The 22,479-nt window shown below is 41.5% G+C and overlaps 2 protein-coding genes across 3 annotated transcripts in view; one reads left to right on the forward strand and one right to left on the reverse strand.

The window, feature by feature from the left end:
- LOC127654140 (transmembrane protein 198-B) overlaps window positions 1-6,417 on the forward strand; it is a 33,164-nt gene extending 26,747 nt beyond the window's left edge. The window contains exons 4-5 of the mRNA XM_052141165.1: window positions 2,795-2,994; window positions 4,789-6,417. Coding sequence (XP_051997125.1) covers window positions 2,795-2,994; window positions 4,789-4,941 — 353 coding nt within the window. The 3' untranslated portion in view covers window positions 4,942-6,417. The remainder of the gene's footprint in view (window positions 1-2,794; window positions 2,995-4,788) is intronic.
- A 74-nt stretch (window positions 6,418-6,491) lies between these two features.
- On the reverse strand, window positions 6,492-15,029 carry LOC127654139 (desmin-like). Of its 2 annotated transcripts, none has more exons than XM_052141163.1 (9): window positions 12,192-15,029; window positions 11,448-11,508; window positions 11,220-11,315; window positions 10,114-10,275; window positions 9,697-9,822; window positions 9,387-9,607; window positions 9,207-9,250; window positions 8,878-9,001; window positions 6,492-6,928 (listed from the first exon to the last, which is right to left on the reverse strand). In XM_052141163.1, the coding sequence occupies exons 1-8, from the start codon at window positions 12,767-12,769 to the stop codon at window positions 8,907-8,909; spliced, it is 1,383 nt and encodes a 460-aa protein (XP_051997123.1). In that variant the 5' UTR covers window positions 12,770-15,029; the 3' UTR covers window positions 6,492-6,928; window positions 8,878-8,906. The 2 variants fall into 2 exon arrangements, with proteins under 2 accessions (XP_051997123.1, XP_051997122.1); XM_052141162.1 differs by having other exon boundaries at window positions 6,511-6,928; window positions 8,913-9,001; window positions 12,192-15,020.
- Window positions 15,030-22,479: the final 7,450 nt, after the last annotated feature.

Consider the following 22,479-nt stretch of genomic DNA (forward strand, 5'->3'; position numbering starts at 1 on the left):
TCTTGTGGATTTAGTGTTACAGAGAGGGCGAGAATTGTGTGCAGCATGGCAGATTGTTCCTGTCTGTCAGTGTGCTCTCAGGACTGTGTGACTAATGATCATAGAAACAGTAGTGTGTGTGTGTGTGTGGTGTGTGTGTGTGTGTGTGTGTGTGTATTTATCACTTTGTGGGTACGAAATGTCCCCATAAGGATAGTAAAACCCGAAATGTTTGACCTTGTGGGGACATTTTGTCGGTCCCCATGAGGAAAACAGCTTATAAATCATACTAAATTATGTTTTTTGAAAATGTAAAAATGCAGAATGTTTTCTGTGAGGGTTAGGTTTAGGGGTAGGGTTAGGTTTAGGGAATAGAATATAAAGTTTGTACAGTATAAAAACCATTATGTCTATGGAAAGTCCCCATAAAACATGGAAACACAACGTGTGTGTGTGTGTGTGTGTGTGTGTGTGTTCATTTAGTAGATTATATAAGGTGGATCTGTTTAAAGGTGCACTCAGTAACTTTTTTTGTTTGCTTCGTCTTGGTCTTACACTGACACCTAGTGGTGTGGATGCAGCATTATTCAAAATCCACAGTTTTAGTTTCAGATGTCATTGTAGAAATTTGCTATTCACAGGTTGTAATTAATTTAATCCAAGTGTGAAAGTGTCCAACAACAAGACGGTTACTGAGATTAAGCGAGTAGTATTCTGCTGGTCATCTGATCCAAACATGGCAGCCCCCATGAGGGCGCCCCTGCCCCATGTAGAATAAAACAACTTATATAAGGTTACTGATATGAATAGAGTCCTCATCTCATGTGAGTGCTCATGATTTTATTCATGGGTCATGGGACAGTAAGGTTGTTCGAGCTGATACAAATTAGAAATGTTTAAAAAATCTGGTTTAAAACGCATCTCAGACGTGTAATCTTTTGAGATTTTAATTGTATTTTGTGAAAAACATTTATAGTATTTTGTAAAAAGAAAAAAAAAATTATGAATTTAAAAATGTCATGTGGTGCAACCATTAAGTAAACCCATGTGTTTTTTTACTGATATCATTAAGTCAAGAATATCGAGAAGTGTTCTCATGTTTGCGCAAAATGACCTGAACCAAATGTGCCTTTTTATGGATTTTCTCCCCTTTTTTTCCCAAGTTGGAATGCCCAATTCCCAATGCGCTCCAACTCCTTGTGGTGGCGTAGTGACACGACTCAATCCGGGTAGCGGAGGACGAATCTCAGTTGCCTCCACTTCTGAGACCGTCAGTCCGTGCATCTTATCACGTGACATGTTGAGCGCGTTACCATGGAGACACAGCTCCTGTGGAGGCTTCACGCTATTCTCTGTGGCCTCCACGCATGCCACACACTCCACCGAGAGTGCTAACAGCATTATAGCGACCACAAGGAGGTTACCCCATGTGACTCTACCCTCCCTAGCAACCGGGCCAATTTGGTTGCTTAGGAGACCTGTCTGGAGAAAAATAAATATATTTTTAAATAGAATTGTTTCACTGCATTTGTTTGAAAATAAATGATAATAAAAGATTATTCCGCTCATGCCGAAAAACTATGTTTTTTTTTTTCAAGAGTTTCAGCTTTTAATGATACTGAATTTTGACTCTCCGGACGATTGCACCACATGACATTTTTGACTTTAAGCCCCAGAAAATATCAAAATTACTTTTAACACAGTAATTCAAAACATGTTCATCATAGAAGAGGTGTGTTCAAGTAGTTGTTTTGTGTGAATTGCATTTGTATTTTTTAATAGACGCAGACAAACAAAATGAGCATCACGTCACTGAACACATATGTTATTCATATCTTTAGGAGTAAATACTTACTTTAATGAGGTAAACATGAGCGCGTGCACCTTTTAAATGTATAGTTCAACCCTCCAAAACATGATTTGGTTATAATTTACTCAACCTCATGTCATCTCAAACCCCTGTGACTTTATCTTCTGTGAAGTAGAAGATTATCCTGCAGTAAACATTATTTTCCATATAATGAAAGAGAACATAGTTGGACACTAGCTCCAAAAATGACCAAAGAACACCCGTGAGCTAAATTCCAAGTCTTCTGAAGCCATATGATAGCTTTTTATGAGGAACAGGATGAAATTTATGTGGCTATTTACTGACAATTTTGTCCTTTGGCGCAGATCTTAATTTCTATTGTGCCAGGTTTAACGTCATGATGCCAACAGGTTGCCAACACCACACTGGCCAAATTGATGCCCTACACAGAGTTCCTGGGGGGTCACCCGGGTGATCGCGTGATATGAGCATGATTCGATCATCTGCGGGGGGTTCAGGGCAGCCGGTGGACTTTCTGGTGCCCTCCTAGGGTAAGATGGCTGGACTGGATGAAATTAAATTTAACAGATATGACAGAGGGCAAGATTTACAGTGAATATCGACTTAAATTTTCAGTGTGATCATCATGCAAAGATCTGGAATAGCTACAGAAGAATTGTAATACTGCGCACTGTACATTTAAACTACTTTTGGTGGTGCTTTTTATTTGTCATTCTTGGTGCTTGACAGCACCTGTCCCCATTCACTTTTAATGCATGGAAAATATCACACAGGACATTCTGCTAAACATCTCCTTTTGTGTTTCATGGGAGATGAACCGGTTTGGAACGACATGAAGATGAGTAAATGATACAAGTATTTACATTTTTATCTGAACGTTTCCTTTAAGCCTGTAATGTTCAAAATGAATGGTCTGTTTATATACTGTTATTACTGCATACGGTTCAGTTGTTGCAGTACACACTCTCTCTTCCTTTCCATCAGTGATGATCAGTCGTCAGCAGCGACGAGTGCAGCTCATGCGCATCCGTCAGAAGGAGGAGAGGAGAGAGAGCAGCAGGAAGAAAAAGCGGAAGCAGACGCAGCACTCACACACGCATGCTGCTAAACCCCTGCACCCAGAGCCCGCCTACCGCAGAAAACCAAACCCTATACGGCGCTATGATGGAGACGTGCTTTCTCCTGTGAGTCCATAAAAATCCTCCCACACACGCATACTCGCAGACACTTGTACACCTTTACTTGATTTTGAATGATGCTGCATCCACACCACTAGGTGTCGCTGTGAGTCCAAGACGAATCGAGCAAAAGGTTACTGATGAACATTCTCTCAGAACACAAATGAAGATTTTTAGAAGAATATCTCAGCTCTGTAGGTCCATACAATGCAAGTGAATGGTGACCAGAACTTTGAATCTCCAAAAAGCACACAAAGGCAGCATAAAAGTAATCCATATGTCTCCAGTGGTTTAATCCATGTCTTTTGAAGCAATCCAAAGTGTTTTGGGTGAGAACAGACCAAAATATATTTACTTTTCCACTATAAATCTTGATGTCAGCAGTCACCTTGGCGATTATGATTTTAAGCTCTATTGCACTTCCTATAGCGTCATCTATCGCTTCATGATGGTGCCTAAAGTCTGCAATGCAGTAAGGTTTACAGTGATAATGGAGATACATTTTGGCCGTTTCTTACCCAAAATCAATTCGATCTCTTCAGACATGACTCAAACCATGGATTACTTTATGCTGCCTTTATGTGCTTTTTGGACCATCATCAAGTTTTGGTCACCATTCACTTGCATTGTATGAACATACAGAGCTGAGATATTCTTCTAAAAATCTTCATTTGTGTTCAGCAGAATCTTATTGATTTTTACACTGAAAATCTTTTCATGTATTATTTATAATTGTTTTGTAATTATATATCATAGTACAACTCTCTTGGCATTACCTTTTGATTTTGCTGATGTAAAGGTGCTGTAAGAGATTTTGTTTATGGAAAATTATGCATAAAAAGTATTTTTCCTACTCCCATAAAGATATTAATGAAATAAGTTTCCTGAGATATCTCTCTGGTCTCAATGACAGCTGTAGACTTTGTAAACAGCAAAGAAAACAAGTCTGCGGATCACAGACATTGACGCTTTTCTCCTGTCAATCATTGTGCTCGTTCTCATAGTGTTATATTTGAAGTGGATCATTGAGGCTGTGATTCATGATGTTTGTCAGTTGAGGGCGCTATTGTGCCAATGTTGAATTTAACAGCCACAGGAACAAACACTAAACCTTTTTCACACTCTGGGTTTTGGGACGTGAAAGTAAACATTTGCAGGGTAAACCTCAACAGCTGTAAATGGGAAATCACAGCAAACATTATTTACACTTACCCATTTGCTCCAAGAGCAAAAGACAAAATCCACTATTACGTTTGCATGACTTTCCAGAAGAGGAAATAAATAGAGAGCGGTGGATGAAGACAGTAAAATGTGAGAAGATGCCAAACTTACTGTCACTCTCTCAGCAGCTGTAATAGAAACCCCCTCACAGCGGTGATAATTCAGTTTTTAAAACTAATTCCTGGGTAATTTAACACAAAGAATAATGTTATAAATATACACTCAATATTTAAAAAAATTTACATATAAAAAATTGTGTGAGATTTACGCTGATAAATAAGGCAGAAACGAGTCATCGCAGTCTGTGAAAAAGGTCAACTCTGCTCTTCTGCTCTGTTTTATCTCAAAATTATCTTTGGAGGGCGGGGTCTTGGAACGAGGGGGCGTGGCTAATTCAACGGCTCAGTCACGTGAAAGCTTCAAAACACAATCGCTTACAGCACCTTTAAATAAACAAAACGTTTACTGTATAATAACAATACAGTTCATATTGTAAGAAGAATCATCATTGAAAAGAATGGAAATAGAAATGTTCACGCTACTCTCTGAAGTCTATTGAAATCTCTCTCTATTCTCCAGAGCTACATCCAGAATTTTCGGGACAGGCAGGTGGATGGGCTTGCTTATCCAGTGGGCAGACTAATGACGGGTCACACAAGTGTGGATATGGACTATGACAGTGGGTCTACCGTGCCCCTCACGTCTGGGGTGGGACCGCATGTTCGGGTCTGACCACACGTGCATACTCGCGCACGCACGCACACACACACACACACACACGCACGCACGCGCGCGCAGCGCACATCTTGCTACTCTGGTGCTGACCTGACCCTGACTCACTCAGTCTTGCACATGTAGAGGTTTGGGTCTCCAACTTTCAGCAGCTCCTCACAAAAACAAAAAACACAACTGAAAAATGTAAATCACTTCACGGAGAATGGATGCAACTAGAACACATCACTCCAGGACTGTGGGTCTATAATAGTGTCATCTATAATCCACGTCTTTCTTACACACTAACACGTCACTCCTGAACATGTGCCTGAGCTGCGGCATTCTGTTCACCTCAAATTGGTAATATTATGGGGTCAGAAGTGAAAAATGAATCTGGGCTCCATTCTGTTTTATTATTTCCTAATAATGTCAGTGTGGTGAAATCGTGTTAACCATTCATCAATGTTTGAATTCATCAGTTGGTGCTGAATCGTGTCTCAATCTTGTACTATACAAGTCCTCCGTCCTCCCATAGTAAAATCTGTGGAGTCCACCAGTCAGTGTCTGTACTGTGAGATCCCACATTCCAGCCCAGGGCTGTACCAAATACCAGTGAGCAGGGGTGCCTTGCTTCGAGACCCCAGTAAGACACTCTCTCAGGAGAATAAACTGCTTGGCCTTGTTTCAGAAAGGCTATAGGGCAAAGAGCCATATTACAGCTGATCAGAGCCACCTGGTCCACTCTGGGATGCGGAGCTGAACGTCGGGTGACGAAACGGAACGATGAAATGCGAGATGGAGTACAGGAGCGAAGATGATACTCAGGGAGAACACGAAGGTTTTGGAGGGTAACGAACCGAACGATGGTGTGAAAACAGAGGAACTGTCCACCTTTGTGGCAAGCTTACCTACAGGGACTTCACCACGTCTGTGCAGTGCAATGCAAGCGAACATTTGTGCGCCGAAGGACGTGACAGATGAGGGAGCTAACTTCCTTTAAAAAGACCCCCGTAAACCTTTGGGGCAATCTGCATGATGTAACGGCCCCCCAGTTTCTTTTCCACAGTGCATTCACACGTCTGTCTTGAAACAAACCAGTATAAAGAGCAGTTTCTGCCACGGTCTCGCTTTGTTTTTCCTCCATTCCACTCTTTTAGTTGTACATTTCTGCAAAGCAGAAACATCTGTGTTCTGTACATAAAAGGCACATTTAGTGTATCCATTTCAACATGGCCTTTTATATTTACTTGATTTTGCTTTCTTACTAATTGATTGTTTTTCAAGGGATTCTGAACCCTGACAGGTGAATGGATGGTTGTATTTATTAGTTTGTTTGTTATAAATGTTCAGTTTTCCATCTGATAAAAGTGGTCTCAAAGACAAAGTCCTCATGCAATGAAACCTATGACAATCTGACATTAACCATTTCATTTTGACACTGTACAACAGCATGTGTTTGTATGGGCCTGGTTATTCTGGTAAACTTAGTGAATTCACTGCGTCTCTTGTGATCTGTGAGTCATCTGTCTATTTTTGTCTTTGCATTTGCATATTCATGTTCAGGTGAGCAGACACACACAATGAAAACAGACACGTATTGAATGCGTGGGTTTAGGTGTCTTTAGTTTATTCTGTCTTATGCTTGGCACAGTCCTGTCAATTTTCTCCATCATTTATATGAGCCCATTCTGTTCTTCCTTCCTCTCAGAATGCCATCTTTTCCTCCTGTATTTCCTTCCCTCCATCTTCCTTCGCTTCTCGACAATTTAAAGAGGATAAACTACCTTACGTGATTCCTCGAGTTCACTTTTTAAAAATACAGACTTGAAAAGAAAGTGACACCTCTCTCCTCACACATGCAGTTGTGCTCGTGTTACTGTTCAAATATGTGAAAAAAGAAAAGTACAGAATGTGATGAATGTGATGAACCGTCATGAAGCTTTTACTTCTGTCCTGGTTTGGTTCACATGACATCCTGCTGGTGCTGTGTAGATTCACTCACCACCTGTAGGGGGCAGTAATGTGATTTAAAAACTAAACATTCATCCTGGCACATTCTTGCAATAAAGTTTTATATGTAAAGGAGCTTTTAAGGATTTTACCATTTTGCTAATTGTCACCAGATTTAGACCACACCTTCCTTCAAAGACATGACCGTACACCCGACCATGCACATTCAGGGAGCATTTCTAATTGGCTAGTTTTCTGATGGGCAAAAAAGCTTCTACTATCTACTTTGATAATTTTGGATCATTTTTTAGGCATAAAAGTGAGTCACTATCAACTGATGTTGTGCTGAAAAGATGGTCCAAGTAAGGTAGATCATGGAACCTTGATCTTGCCTAGGGGCGTTGCGAGGGAGGTTTCGGGGGCTTGAGCCCCTGATGTATTGTCCCAAGCCCCTGATCTTTTTAAAGATCGACACGTTTCACTTCATGAATCAGATATGTTTTATGGCATTGTCTTTGTTCACCCAATGGTCCGTCTGTCCATAATACAAATTAATCGAGGCTGGCTGTGGTAGATTACTCCGGATTTCCATGCGTCCTGGAAACCTGGGATTTTGAAAACCAGTTTTCCAGTCATGGAAAATTAGAAAAACACCTAAATGTCCTGGAAAATTATTATTTGTCTTGAAAAATATTTTAGTACAATAAAACTGTTTGATTATGTTGCTGACAAGGTTTTGATATAGTGCTTTTTTTTTCCCCCATTCCGACACTGATGACTATCTGAGGGATGACTGTTCAATTCAACGATCAGAGTCTGCTTACACCGCCATTACCACATGTAGGGTCGAGGGCTGGACTGGTAATCTGGCATACCAGGCATTTTTCCTGTGGGCCGACGCACTTTGTGACCGATCAGGGGACAGACTTGCCATCGGCAGAACCAAGTGGGCCAGTGGGTCGACCGTGAAATGGACCGCAATAAGCTAAAATGAGCCACCACGTTATGTAGAACGGACCACAAAATGGTGCAGTGATATGCTCGTTACTCGCCTAAGTGTGTAGATGACATGAAGCAATGGTCCAAGGATATTTACTTTGATATCATTCATTATTCTGGGTTGCTATGGCAGCCAACAACTGCACAAGTTGAGCCTGAAATTAATTTTTACTCCCCCAAGTAACACTTAAATGATTGTTGTTCTCCTCTGGGTCTCGCAGTTTTTACTGGGCATCTCAAGACCAGAAATGGAAAACGGGCAATTACAATCATCATGGCGCTTCCAGTGGTTGCTCAGGAAAACTTTGGGTAAGATGCAGAATGTCATGGACAGATGACATTTGACAGATTTAGCATGAAAATGTTCGTCGGCAGGCTTCAACGAACCGTTCCATTTCAAAGAGCCGTTGAGGTAATGAAGTAATCAAGTCCATTGTTCAGCGATTATTGAGATATTATGTCTAACCTCTATGCGTAATTGTTTACAGTTTAAAATGTGACCTGGTAAGCTTATAGTTTGAACTTTGACATTATTTGGGGGAAGCTAATTAACATTGTTCAATGAAATGCATTATACATGTGTATATAATTACACATACTTAGTAAAGGAACAATGTTCTTACAAATTTTAAAGAGCTAGGTAGTAAACTATTTTATCTAGGTTTGATGAAGCCAGATATGTTAAATGATTATTGTAGGTATAGAGATGAAAAACCATTTAGCACCACACCCTTTACTTTTGTGATTGTTTGAAGTCATTTGGCAGTTCCCCTGGGGATAAGCCCCTTATTCCTTCCAACTGTAGCAACGCCCCTAATCTCGCCACGGAGAGAAAAAAAAAATAATATTATATTTTTTGTATTCTGTATTAGGATCCGGCTTCCATAATAGATGGACAGGTTTCTTCATTTTTGGGTTAACTACACCTTTAATTTCAATGATGAGAAAGAGAAGGTTTCCTAAATTATCCTAAATTAAGTATGAGAGGGAAGAAATGAGAAATACCAATTTGTGTGTGTGCGTGCACGCCCATATCACACCTCTCCATCACGTGTCTCAATGGTCTTGATCAGGACGGATTTCTTTGAATGCATTTCTGAAGCTCTCTGATGGTGCTCTGGACTCGTCTCTGTTAAAAAGAACGCCACGTAAAACATACACAATCCTAAACACAGAGACAGTTTACTTCCTGTTTAAGGCATATTCCTAGAAAAGTCTTACACTAACCATTTTTCAGCTAAACCGCTTTAAAACACCACAAAGGCATCACAAATCTAATCCGATCACCGGACGCATCCCCTTGGCCACTTTTAATAAAGTAATAAAGGTTTTACCTCTGAAGCTCATATTGGAGTAGGCCTGCATAGGCATCACAATCCTTAAGATGAGAGAGGAAGCAATATATAAAGTTACAAAAAGCCATCCGAAAAAACCCAGGAAAGGTTCAATCCAATATTCCTGAAACAAGGACTGGAAATGTAAAAACAGTTAAGCCAGATCTCCCAAATGTGTACCTGCTCTCCTCTCCTTCCAGCAGCTTCCTGTAGGTGGCGATCTCCACATCCAGGGCCATTTTAATATTGAGCAGGTCCTGGTATTCTCTCAGGTGACGAGCCATCTCATCCTTCATGTTAGAGATCTCGGCCTCCAGTCTGGCGATAGTATCCTGAAAAGCCCCAGCCTCTCGACCGTGACGATCCTCCATATCTCTCATCTGCCTCATGAGAGACTCATTCTTCAGAGGGAGAGAGAAAAAGATGAAAACAAAGAGAAGGAAAAAGAACAGATGTATGCACACCAGAGAGATGCAACGGATAAACGCACCGTGCCCTTGAGGGAGTCGATCTCACAGGTGTAGGACTGGATCTGGTGTCTGTACTCCATGGTGTCCAGCTTTGATTGCTTCAGGGCCTCGTTATTCTTGCTCACTGCCTGGTTCAAGTCTGACACCTGATGATGAAAGCACAGAGGCCAAAGATCAGCAGGGTCTCTTCGTTATGAGGGGCGGGTGCACAAAGAGTCCAAAACTTTTCGACATAAGAGTTTGAGACAAGCAAGTCAAGAAGTTGAGGGTTTGGTTTGAATTGCACATGTCACTTACATCAGCAAGGATTGTCCTTAATTCGGAGTGTTGCTTTGAAAATGTTATTAAACCAGCTCATATTTTGCAGTTCCTTATAAGGTTATGAGTCTTCATTTTGGACCCTGGACACACCTCTCACTCCCATTCTTCTCTCTTACCTTTGACTTGTACCAGTCCTCTGCCTCTGCAATATTCTTTGCTGCGATGCCTTCATACTGAGCACGGATGTCCCTCAGGGCAGCAGTCAGGTCCGGTTTAGACATGTCCATCTGGATCTGGACTTGGGTTTCTTGCATCTGGGCCTGTAGCTCACGGATTTCCTACACACAAAGAATGAAGAGGCTTGTGAATATGGATTTGTACTTGTTTTAATAAAGAAGCATGGCTGATAATGGGACTAACGGCAGGTCTAATCTCAAACATACACACACACACACAGCAAGCCCTGTAACAGAAGTCTGCCATGCTGTATTTTTGGGTAGCTGTGCAATCTTCAGGAACAGACACCGCTCCGTTATTGAGATTTGAGGTTCACCCTCTGTGGCAGGACAGGGCCGGGTCGTGATGCTACACACCCGGCCCCTAATCAGGCTAATTCTTTGTGTGTTTGTCTTTTTGTTTCAGTTTTAAACTATTATTTATGTTGTCAAGCTGGTTCTCGTCTCCTCCTTTCCCTTTAATCCCTTTACACTGGTGCCGAAATCCGGGAAGGAGTAGGGATGTGCCATAGTAGAGTCCTCGCCGCTACCATCAAACCCCAAAGGAGCAGCCGCGGCCATACGCCGGAGGATGGAGGAGCCCGGCAGCCTGGAAGCGGAGGACCACCACCGTTAGGGGAGGAGGGGCTCCCAACCAAACGCCTGGAGTGTTTACCGCTGCCAGGGGGGCGGGGGAGACCCCTACCGTCCACCAAAAAAGCGGCGGGGTGTTCTGTCCGCCAGGCGCCGGAGGTCTGCCTCCGATCTGTCCGGGGAGGCATAGCTGTCGTCCATTAGCGGGTGGAGGAGTGGCCGAGGACCAAGCTATGGCATTTACGGACAGCTGTCCGACACCTTTGTTTGTTTGTCTTTTTGTTTCAGTTTTATATTAAACTATTATTTATATTGTCAAGCCGATTCTCGCCTCCTCCTTTCCCTTAAATCCCTTTACACTCTCTCAGCACAGCAAATGCTTTGTCAGCTTCTGTGTGGTTTGTGTGTTGCCACTTACAAAGAGAAAATACAGACATAAAAAGACGTGAATATTGTTGTGTGAATAAGCTGACCTCCTCGTGAATCTTCTTGAGGAAGGCGATTTCCTCCTGTAGGGTCTCTATACGTCTTTCCAGATCCAGACGGGCCAAAGTGGCAGCATCCACATCCTGTGAGTGGATGTGAGAACAACATGATAAATAGCCAGATTTTAATGGTTGATGTTCTAATAATCAATGAGCAAGTCAAAGAAGGTTTGCTCTGGTTGGTTTGTTCTTATAGATTTAGTTTAGAGGACTCACAGCTCTAAATGCGCCTAAATTGTTCTCTGCCTCCTCCCTCTGTGCAATCTCCTCCTGAAGCCTGGAGAGAGTGAAAGGGAGAAAGAATAGACTCCTAATAAGCAAGTCATGTTTATTAATGCCAAACTCTTTCCTCTCCTTTTATAGACCGAAGGTGTACAACAATCTCACTTACACACACACACACACACACACTTATCAGTGGGGGCAACGCTTTTGGGCTGACTCACTCCTGAATGGGAAGCACAGCTAAGCTAAGATTTTAAACCTTTAATAACCACTCCACGTCTGATTTATCTTTTAGAAAATGTATTACATTTATATAAGTCAAAGTTCCCATCCAAAGGGATCACTGAACACCATAATGGTGACTTCCAATGAAATGCAATTATCCCACAATGCAGCGTGATTATGGTAATTTCTTTTTTTCACAGTAATTTGTTATGACATAAAAAGCCTGCATTGATTCTACAGTAAAATGCTGAATACAGTATTTTATTGTAAGAAATGACAGGTAAATCTTGTAAAATCATGGCAACTTTTTTGCAGTTTAACCAAGTTTTGTGCTTTTTGGTTGTTTTTAACGAACATGGGTCGTTTTATTTTTTTTTTCTGAAGAACTCTGGATTGTTACGTGCTGAGTTGTCAGCCTCAACAACAAAGAATACAAGCAAAAACATAATTTAGCCACCTCTTTTCCTTTCATTCATCTCTCATCTTCATTTTTCCTTCTCCCCATTTTACCTGAGTTTCAGTTTCTGCAGGTCATCGGCCAGGTTGTCGCGATCCACCTCCACACGTGATCTCTGGTTGGTCACCACTTCAATCTCTCTCCTCAGCTCCCTCATCTCGTCCTCGTACAGGTCAGCGATGCGCGTGGGTTCCCGCCCCCTTAACCGCTCCACCTCGACCACCAGTACCTGGTTCTGCTGCTCCAGCATACGAACCTTCTCGATGTAGTTCGCGAAGCGATCATTCAAGTGCTGCAGCTCCACTTTTTCATTGGTACGTGTTTGCAGAAACTCCTGGTTGAGTGCGTCAGCCAGGCTGAAGTCCAGGGTCTCGCCCATCCCGCCGTAGGAGCGTGTATAGCCCGCAGACAAGTTGGGCAAACTGGAGGAGGACGCTCGGTAACTGGAGTATACTGGACAAGATGATTTGGTGACCTCATAGACTCTGGAGTTGACCCGTGAGCTGCCAGACCCTCCGGTGGAGGCTCGGCCGAATATGGCATGGGACATGGGTGCCGTCAGGTAGCCGGGACCGCCGAATGTTCGGCGGTATGAAGAGGACGAGGATGAGGTGGCATGAGAGTGGCTCATGTTGGAGCACAGGAAAAACAGGCCAGAGAAACAAACACCCTCCGTAGAGGACACAGACAGAAGTGAGCACAGGGCATGCTCATGTGTGGCTATTTGTAGCTTATTCCCTTCTGCCCACTCCCTCTCCAACTACCCCAAACTCTACTTCAGCCCCACTCTTACTGCAACACTTTTGTCACCCTCTCCATCCCACCCGCAACAAACCATGTGTCCCATCCTGCTCACACTCTTCTGTCTCAATTCCTGGCACAAGATAACAGAGCTGATTGAATTGAAAATGAAGGGGAAAAAAGACAGGTCCGGGCCATGCTCGTGACGCCTAAAGAGCCGTCATGTTCCCATCCCATTCCCTCCTCTCTTTCTCTCACTTTCCTGTTTGTTCTTACATATCCTATACAATAAAAAGCCAAAACTAAAATGTGAAAAATTCAACAGAGAGAGATGAAAGAATGACAGCTGCCCCCTTCTTTACAGTCCTGGGATGTGTTTCCCAAAAGCATTGCAAGCTTAATTTGATCATAGAGACCACTGTCGCCAATGGCTTCTACAATATACTTAGGCTTATAAGCTTACGATGCTTTTGGGAAATGCAGCCCTAAACTCACAGTGGAACCTGTCCAACTTTTCAGCCTGGTCTCATGATATTTAAGTGAGCATTGCAACATTTTTGCAAAACTGAAATTACGTGCTTCGGTACACTTTTGGCTGCAGTTTCCAAGTGAAATGTCCAGCGAAATGGTGAAATCAGACGAGGTTTTGAAGGTGAATTTTAGATGGACGTTTTAATAAGTAGAACATACCTCCCTAACCTAAATAGTTACCCTAACCGAAAGTGTACGAAAAGAGAAATGAGAGTTTAATAAAAATCCATACCCTTAACCAACACCAAACCCTAACCGATAGTGTTTTAAAATGCAAATTAAAAATGAAAAAACATTTACTGGACCAACCACATCAATATGTGTCACTTCTATGTTACTTTAACTTTCCTGCATCTCTGCCTGGATTTGATCCTCGGCTGTCGAGCCATAAGTTCAACGCCCCATCCGCTGAGCTTCCCAACTAAAGGCATAGTAATAAGTGTGTATATGTAGGTGGGTCTGTAATACAAGTGTTCAAATGTTTAGTTTTTCAAATCATGTGTTTTCAGCAATTGTGCATTTGTGTCAAAATCAGCAATTGTGATTTGTGTGACAATGATGAAACCACACAGCTGTTGTAGCACCTCTAGTGTTCATTTCACCAGGAAACTGCACCGTAACGTAGAAAGCGCCACGTACAAATCCATTTGCAAAAATGTATATAGAGTAACGTTCATTCTATGGGACCAGGTTGGACTCTTTGGTAGAGGCGGAAGAATGACAAGCACATGAAACACTTCCCACGTCAGCCACTGGGGGCAGTGGTTGGAATTTCGGTAAGCACAGACCGATTTCAGCAGAAGAACTTTCGACCTACTGTCGCCAAATTCACAGTGAGATCAGTCTGAATAAAATACAAGGTGGAACTTTAAAGAGCATTTACATTGTGATTCCTTAAATTGTCCCACTGATGTCATTTCATTGCTCTGCAATGTGTTAAAGCACTGATAAGAGCTTCAAGCTGATGAGCAGATCCCCACAGATTGAGGGGAAGGTTTGTGACTTTAAAAGGAATGGCATGAGAAGAGAGGAGATGTCTCGGGGAAACAGAAGGAGAGATGATCCTCTGCTCTTGCACTGGTAAATGAATGGCATCGTTATTGATGATGTCATTTGCCATGTCACAAATGATGGAGTCCAGCTATGAGATGTGATTTCAACACTGAGTATGTGGATGAATTATAGGTCACGGGTAACATGGTCACACAGAGAACAATGCAGTGTCATGAGGGCTTCAAATGACTGCAGAGGTTTACATCACTTGCATTATAGAGTTTCAACTTTTGCGGTCTGAGTGATCAAATAAGGCATATAAATCGTTAAACGATTTGTCTCTGGTGGCTGTTGATGGTTCCTGTTAAACCTATTTATAGCCAGTGTAATAGCACTGAAATTCCTTCCTCACAAAAGCTTCTCTGGAAGTCTTCAGCTGGTTGGAGAAAGAGACCTCAGGCGACAGATGATATAAACTCTACGTCACTTCTACTCTCCCACTCTCATCTTCAGTCATACTGTATCTTTCCCATCCTCTTCTCTTCTCAGCTCTATATAAGGTGTACAAGCCCATGAGCTCTGCAACACATCACCAGATATTCTGAATGTTTGATGAATCACAAGAATTAAGAGGTCTTTTCTCTTATTAAGTGATATATTTGCTGTAGCACTTTATGAAAATAATGTGAATATTCAGTATTTTATGTGTAACACACTACAGTAAAGTTCCCTTTAAGCATTTATGAAGGGGTTAATTAATGATTACTAATGCTTTATAAATCATTGATATGCAGTTTTAAAGCATGCATTAAATATGATGACATTTATGCCAAATAGTACACTTGCGGTACAGCAATAAAATGTTAATAAATACACTTATTTCATCTTTTTGATACTCAACAGGCGGCACGCAAGCCGAAACCATCCTTTTGTGGCTCGCGTGATGTCATCATACAGAATTATGAAATATGTATGAATTATGAGGTGCCAATTTTAAGGTCATTTTCAGTATCGATTAATTGTTGTACTGTTGACGGTGAAGAAAAAGCAAACACACAGCAAAGACACAAATATAAATCTGATTGTAGGCTACTTTATAACATGAGTGCGGCACACGTGTTGATAGAAACAGTTGTCTCTCTTCAGCAGGTATCGAGAGAGCTCGAGCCGTTACTCCGCTCAGGATCAACTCATGTGTCAGCCTCCTGGATCAGTCCTCATCCGCAGAGTTCAGAAGCTTTTCATTACATTTTTATTGGTTGATTTTCAAAACAACACAGAACAAAGCAAAATAAACATGCACAGATATGACCATTATCCCCCTTAAACCCATTAGTTCCCTATCCCCCTCCCAATCCCCAACCCACCCCTAAGTACACATATAAACACGAAGAGGGAGAGAAAAAAGGAGTTTCTGATGACCCTCACCGAGAGTCTTCCAGAAAGTCTTCCCATTTGTCCCATTTCTTACCAAACGCATCTAATCTGCAAAGCTGTTTGTATAACATCTTTAAGAATGCCGCCACCCTGGCATGGGCTACGTCTCCATCCTCCAACTGACGTCGTCAGCAGGTGGGTGTGTCTTTTAAACCAAGCCTAAACAATCTAGATGGAGTCCAATAGTAACTAGGCAAGATCTGAATAAGGCGTACCCTTGCATCCCTAGACATAGTTTAAAATTGTTTTTTACTCCTTTCCCACTCCCCATCCTCCAATACCAAGTACAAATGTCTTTCCCATAACCTCTTATGAGCTGTTAAGGCCCCATCACCAAGACTCTGACGCTTCATGACCCTTTCCAAAGGCTGTGAGCACCATACAAAGAGAGTCTACAGCTTTACAGGGTTGTGTACTACCACCAAAAATAGTACAAAGTAAATGCCAAAATTGTAAAGACCTAGAAATCCCAAATTGCTGTGCTATATTTTCAAATGATCTCAAAGCTCTGTTTTCATAAAGGTCACCGTGTGTAGCAACACCCCTCTCAATCCATACCAGCAAAAGGGGGATTTCATAATACTAAAAGGAAACCTTTGTCCATACTGAAGTGTGAAATGATAGGATGCATTTTTACTTCTCTAGGCAATTTAATAGCAAGATTTTGCAATGGTGAAATTGGGGCAAGGACCGCTTGTTCAATGTTGTGCCATGGAGGGGCTCTCTCAGGTGGAAGAGACCAATAGGCCAAGTGTCTAAGATTAAAAGCATAGTCATAAAACAACATTTTGGGGAGGCCTAAACCTCCTTTGTCAATTGGTCTATGTAACTTACTGAAATGTCACTAAGGTCATTTACCATTCCAAATAAAAAATTTAGATATTCTTTAGACCAATTCGGAGAAAGGATTAATAGTGTAGCAACTATTTGTGGGGCAGCTGTGGATCAGTTGGTAGAGCGGGTTGTCCACTAATCACAGGATTGGTGGTTCAAATAACGGCCCACACGACTCCACATGCCGAAGTGTCCTTGGGCAAGACACTGAACCCCAAGTTGCTCCCAATGGCAGGCTAGCATCTTGCATGGCAGCTCTGCTGTCATTGGTGTATGAATGTGTGAATGTCTCACAGTGCGAAGCGCTTTGAATACCGTTAAGGTTAAAAAGGTGCTATATAAGTGCAGACCATTTACCATTAATAATTCTGTGGAGGCAAAGATCTTCTAGGGTCGGAGACAAATAATATGTCTTCTGTGTAGATGAATGTTTATGCACAACACCTCCTGGTGCAATACCAGGAAAATCAACCCTCTTTTCTTGTTGTGGCTGCTAATGTTTCCAGGGCAAGACAGAACAGCAAAAGGGATAGAGGACAGCCTTGCCAGGTGTCCGTTTTTTATAAAAAAAACATTTTTAACATACACCATGAACTGCTTACAATGAAATAGGCCCCAGTAAATAACAACATCAAACCCACAAAATGAACAATTAAACTCAACAATAAGCCAATAAAGGAAAAGAAAAATAATAATAAAAAAGTAGATTGAGAGAGATGGCAACCAACCGCGTAACGAACCCTCTCAGACCGCATCAGCATGATGTCCCACGTATTCAGTGCTGGCAAAGCCAACCACTCACTCCTAAGCTTCTCGAGGGCAAGTGAAAGTCTTACATCTGTCCTTGGCATCAATTCTCAGTTTAACTGAGAAAAGTAAAGCAAAGCTCATATCCTGGTGCGTGAAGTAACTTCTTACACTCTCCCGTTTCGCTTGTGTAGCTCTGGCAAAGTCTGGAAAACCCATAATGTTGTAATCCTCCAAGCAAAACTTGCCTTTATTCCTCATAGACAAAGTCTCTGTCTGCTGACTACAATAATCTTGCCAGAATGGATTGGGTTTGTCACATGCTCTGGGAAGCCATCCGAGAGCTCTGTGCATGGGCTCCATTTCCAGATGACAGCCTGTTGCATTGAAAAATTCGGAATAAGCCCATCCAGGAACTTCCTCAAATTTTTCCCAGACCTGATCCATACCAGTTTGATCTCTCTACGGATTTCTGCGAGGCCCTCCATGTCAGTCGAGATTTTCTTTAGCGCTGCATAAATGTTCCCAATATCTTGACCTACATCCTGAGGCACACTGCCATTCCCAATTGGACACCCGCCATCTTGCTCTTGAGAGGCATCAGACGTGTGTGACCATAAATGCTTTTTAATGTCCCCACAATCTGACGATATTGAATTCTTTGACATCCTACACTCCCGCGCAATTTAACAATCAAAACTAAATCAGTTCTCACAGAGTAATGTTGATTGAAAATATAATTGTTGCAAAGTGTAGCAGAGAATGCCACTAAGCGTGTGTGTGCGTGCGTGTGTGTGTGTGCGTGAGTGTGTGCGTGAGTGTGTGTGCGTGTGTGTGTGCGTGTGCGTGTGCATATGTGCGTGTGCATATGTGCGTGAGTGTGTGCGTGTGTGTGCATGTGTGTGTGCATGTGTGTGAGTGTGCATGTGTGTGTGTGTGTGTGCGCTGTGCATGTGTGTGAGTGTGCATGTGTGTGTGTGTGTGTGTGTGTGTGTGTGTGTGTGCATGTGTGTGAGTGAGCATGAGTTTGTGTGCAAGTGCGTGAGTGTGCGTGTGTGTGATTTATACTAGGTAGCCAATGTGTTCTGATCTTTGGCAGTGACAGAACTGATTATACTGTATCTGTTTTCTATACATGCCAATAAAACATGCCAATTTCACACTATATAGGCTACATTTGTGTCATTTTGATTGGAGTGGCACTTTGCTGTAGGATATGGTATAATTCTTGTTTAAGTATGGATTTTTTAAATAAAACCCCATAGGCCTATGTATAGACCCATTGTTTTCTTTTAAGATCCACACAAAAATGTATCTATATTTCTACTATATTATTATTTTATTATTGTGAATTACATTTTTCCATGATGCATTTTAATAGTATGTTTAGCTTAAGCCTCATTAAGTAATTAAGATATTTTTTCATTATTAAATAAATAAATAAAATACAAATTAATTGATAGAAATGTATGCAGCCTTTGAGGCTAATAGAGGATCCTATTAGCCTCAAAGGCTGCATACATTTCTATGTTTCATACATTTATGACATGCGAGGCAAAATGTCTCACTGTTTGGCAAGTATTGAATATGAGTCATCCTTATGCATGTTGTTCTAACCACATATAAATGCTTTATAATGCATTTGTAAATACATTATTATTCATTAATAAACTATTAACAAAGGGAGCATTAATATAAAGTGTTATCCTTTTATTTCATGTTTATTACCCTTTTTTTGAAACGTAAAAGTTTGAAATCAAAATGAAAATACAAACAGATGATGAACAGTCATCTTTAGACCACACTGGCCAAAAACAGATCATTATGATATTTCAATCCCAGTAGACATGTCTTTAAATAAATGGCAAGTTCTAGTTTTCTATGAAACTGCTTTAATTAGAGAGTGACCTTTCACTAGCAGATGTTGCCATTTTATTATTCATGTAGAAGCGATGACATTTTGCTTTTGTTGCATGAATGAAAATGTGGTGTGGGTGTGTGGCTGAAAACATGGCGCACCATTGAAGTCCAGGACCATGCAGAATGCTGCTGCCAAATATCCCTCAGATATACATTTATAAAAGATTAAAAAGAAGAAGAAGAAGAAAAAAACTACATAAAGATATGCAGTAGCTTTCAAACTAGTTTTAAGATAAACTCCAACAACAAAAAGATTTGTACTGTATAAATGGCATATGTTATATATCTACAAAGAAATACAAAGCTGTTACTAAAAAGTAAATGAAATGTTCCTCATAGGCTACTCAAATAGTCCTTTGAATATTTTAAGGTAGGGAAGACATGAATGATTGCAGAACTTTCTGACTAATCATAAATCACTGTGGGAGTTTGGGGGGGAAATGTTTTCTTTCTTAATATAAGGATTTTAGGAGGAGACTTGAGAAGAATCCATTGGTTCAGTGGACCAAAAATGATAGCCAGCAGTTAATGGCGCCAGCCCATATGGTCCATCACCAACTTGTGAGTGTGTATTGATAAAGAAACAGTAAAGTTACTGCAACCCTAGTTCCCTGAAAGGAGGGAACAAAATGTTGCTTCAGGTAGCTGACGCTATGGGGTATCTCCGTAGGGATAACCAATCTCTGAACTCTTCAGAATCACGCTTCTTGCTCCACCCCTTCACATGCGTAATTGTGCATGTATACGGCGGGACACAGTGCTATCTGATCAGAATATTCGACTGAAGGGTATAGAGCAACACTCAGTCCTTACAGGGAGAATTCAGTAGCTGCCAGGGTATATTGCATCTCGTTCCCTACTTTTGGGAAACCAGGGTTACAGTTGTAACCTTACTGATCCCTTCAAGTCGGTCACTCAACGATGCGAAAGATAGCTGATGGGAAAATATATACCATCACGCCACGCTACTGATTTGCACGTGCAAACAATACTAGCTGATAGGGTAGTTAAAAAGCACCGACAGAGCCTCCGCTTCGTATCATAATAAGAAGGGAGGGGAAAAAAGTAACTGATAAGATGGACACACGTGGTCTTAGCACTAGCCAATCTGGGTAGCGCTAAGTGACTATGAATATAAAGTCTCTAGCCAGATGGGCTGTGAAACTTATATAAGCTAACCACAAATTCAAGGCCCGTTCAAACCTAGAATGATAACTATAACAATAACTATAAAGACAGCTATATTAGCATCCTATGTTGCTGGTTCTTCAGCAGGAGTTTCCATTTCGTTAGTGTGTGTAATAATAAGTGGCGAGCTGGAATGTGTTATTTTGATGATGCGGCTCAAGCCCTTTAAAGATGGTTGGATGGCTGTCAATGTTTTTATCATCCATCATCTGGGAAAAAATCCCTCTGAAAGTGATCCAAATGATATCTTTCCTCTGTTGTTATCATTAAAGTTGTGGTGTGGACGCCACTATTTTACGGTAAAACAATTTTTAAAACTTTATGTTTATGGTTCTTGGTGTGAACAGGCCTTTAACCGTCCTTCACAGTAAACTCCTGGGATGAGAGAGTGGTAACATCCAGATTATAAAACCTAGAAAAAAGTGCTAAGAGAACCCCAGGTCGTGGCTAGGAAGGTATCCACTAGGAAAACCCCTTTAGATTATGCTCGGTGTCCACTTCCTCAGAAGAACACAGAGAGTAAAGCAATTTGAGGATCATGCGTCATGCAACTACAGTGCAATAATGTCAAGAGCACTGGGTGCATGGCAGGGATAACGTTAGCAACATAGCACCCCTGTAACCATACCTCTGCCTACAGTGGTAGGTATCATGCATGTCACATGCAGATCATCACGGCCATACTGGGCAGACGACGTATCTAACTCACACCGGACCCTCACCTCTCCGTTCCATTCCTGGACCCGCGAAGACGCCAGCAGGTAGAGACCGGTCTCCCGAGGAGAGTCGTGCTCGGCGTTTAAAGGCAGCAGTGATAAGGCCGTACTTTTCTTGTTGACCGTTGGCTGCCGTTGGGCATTCCAATTTCTTCCATTCTTTTAAATAGAAGTGGCCCGTGTCTGCTAAATAAACTCTGTTTTTACAATCAGGAAATGTTCATGGAACCGGGACGTCACCAGCGAACAGTCCTTGAAATGTTCTATTCGCCTTATGCGCCAGAGAAACCTGCACGCAGCCATCTTGAAAATATTGTCTCGGATCTTCCGTTCCAGCGGTCGCTATATAGATATCTATCAAAGTGTAATTAGAAGTGGACTTACGGGTTATCATGAGTACTTTAAAGTGTTCAGGGGATGTAATAACAACTGGAGAGTTTTTAAAACAAGGGTTCTTCATTCGTAAATCCAATGAATTTGGGGGGTAGTCATTGCTTGTTTTTCATTATTGGTGGGGGGGTTGGGGGAATGGGGGTTTGAGGGAGGTAACCCCCTTCCCCCCCAAAAATATAGTTGCACCCATGTGCGTAGATTAATTTCCCTCTGCCCCCACCCCCCATCCTGTGCACGGTCAAGGACCACCCCTATTGCTGATTGGCTGGAGTAGTGTTGATTGGTCCGACCCACATTGTTTTAGATTTGTTCACAGAACGGACAGTTAGCAGACTGTGAGGAGATATTTGCAGAATTTGACAAAAAGTGTATTTGATTACAATTACTGAGTGCACCTTAAACGCTGTGAAGAATAATCTGTTTATTATAAATAAATGCAACTACATTATAATACACACAATGGTCGTGTTGTTATTGTTACTTTCAATGTAGTTTAAAATAAAATCATGACCATGCATGAGCACATGATGTGTGTGCAGCTGCAGTTAAGGAGCACCAGCTCTCTGATAATCAGATTAGTTTTGAATTTGAATGTTCAACAAGTACATATACAGTCGGTGAAATATGCTGTAAATTAAATAAAGAGGTCTATAAGCAGCATTTCAAACATTGTTAAACATATCATGTAATGTTTCTGAAAATACCCAATACTGGTTTTATGACTGTGATAACATGAGGATTATGGGTAATTCATACTGAAAAATTACATGTATTAAAAGCATCACTTACAGCAATTATATGCATGTCTTTGCTCCTTAAATGAAAATGTTAATGACAGTTT

The sequence above is a fragment of the Xyrauchen texanus genome, chromosome 13 (genome assembly GCF_025860055.1).
Source record: "Xyrauchen texanus isolate HMW12.3.18 chromosome 13, RBS_HiC_50CHRs, whole genome shotgun sequence".
In the NCBI taxonomy this organism is placed as follows: domain Eukaryota; kingdom Metazoa; phylum Chordata; class Actinopteri; order Cypriniformes; family Catostomidae; genus Xyrauchen; species Xyrauchen texanus.

Bases quoted from the DNA above. Each gene is read 5' to 3' on its own strand.
- LOC127654139 (XM_052141162.1), bottom strand. From the start codon at position 12,769: ATGAGCCACTCTCATGCCACCTCATCCTCGTCCTCTTCATACCGCCGA. The intron at 9,251-9,386 runs GTACACATTTGG...TCTCATCTTAAG, and splicing joins CTGGAAGGAGAGGAGAGCAG to GATTGTGATGCCTATGCAGG. The intron at 9,002-9,206 runs GTAAAACCTTTA...TCTTTTTAACAG, and splicing joins CTCCAATATGAGCTTCAGAG to AGACGAGTCCAGAGCACCAT.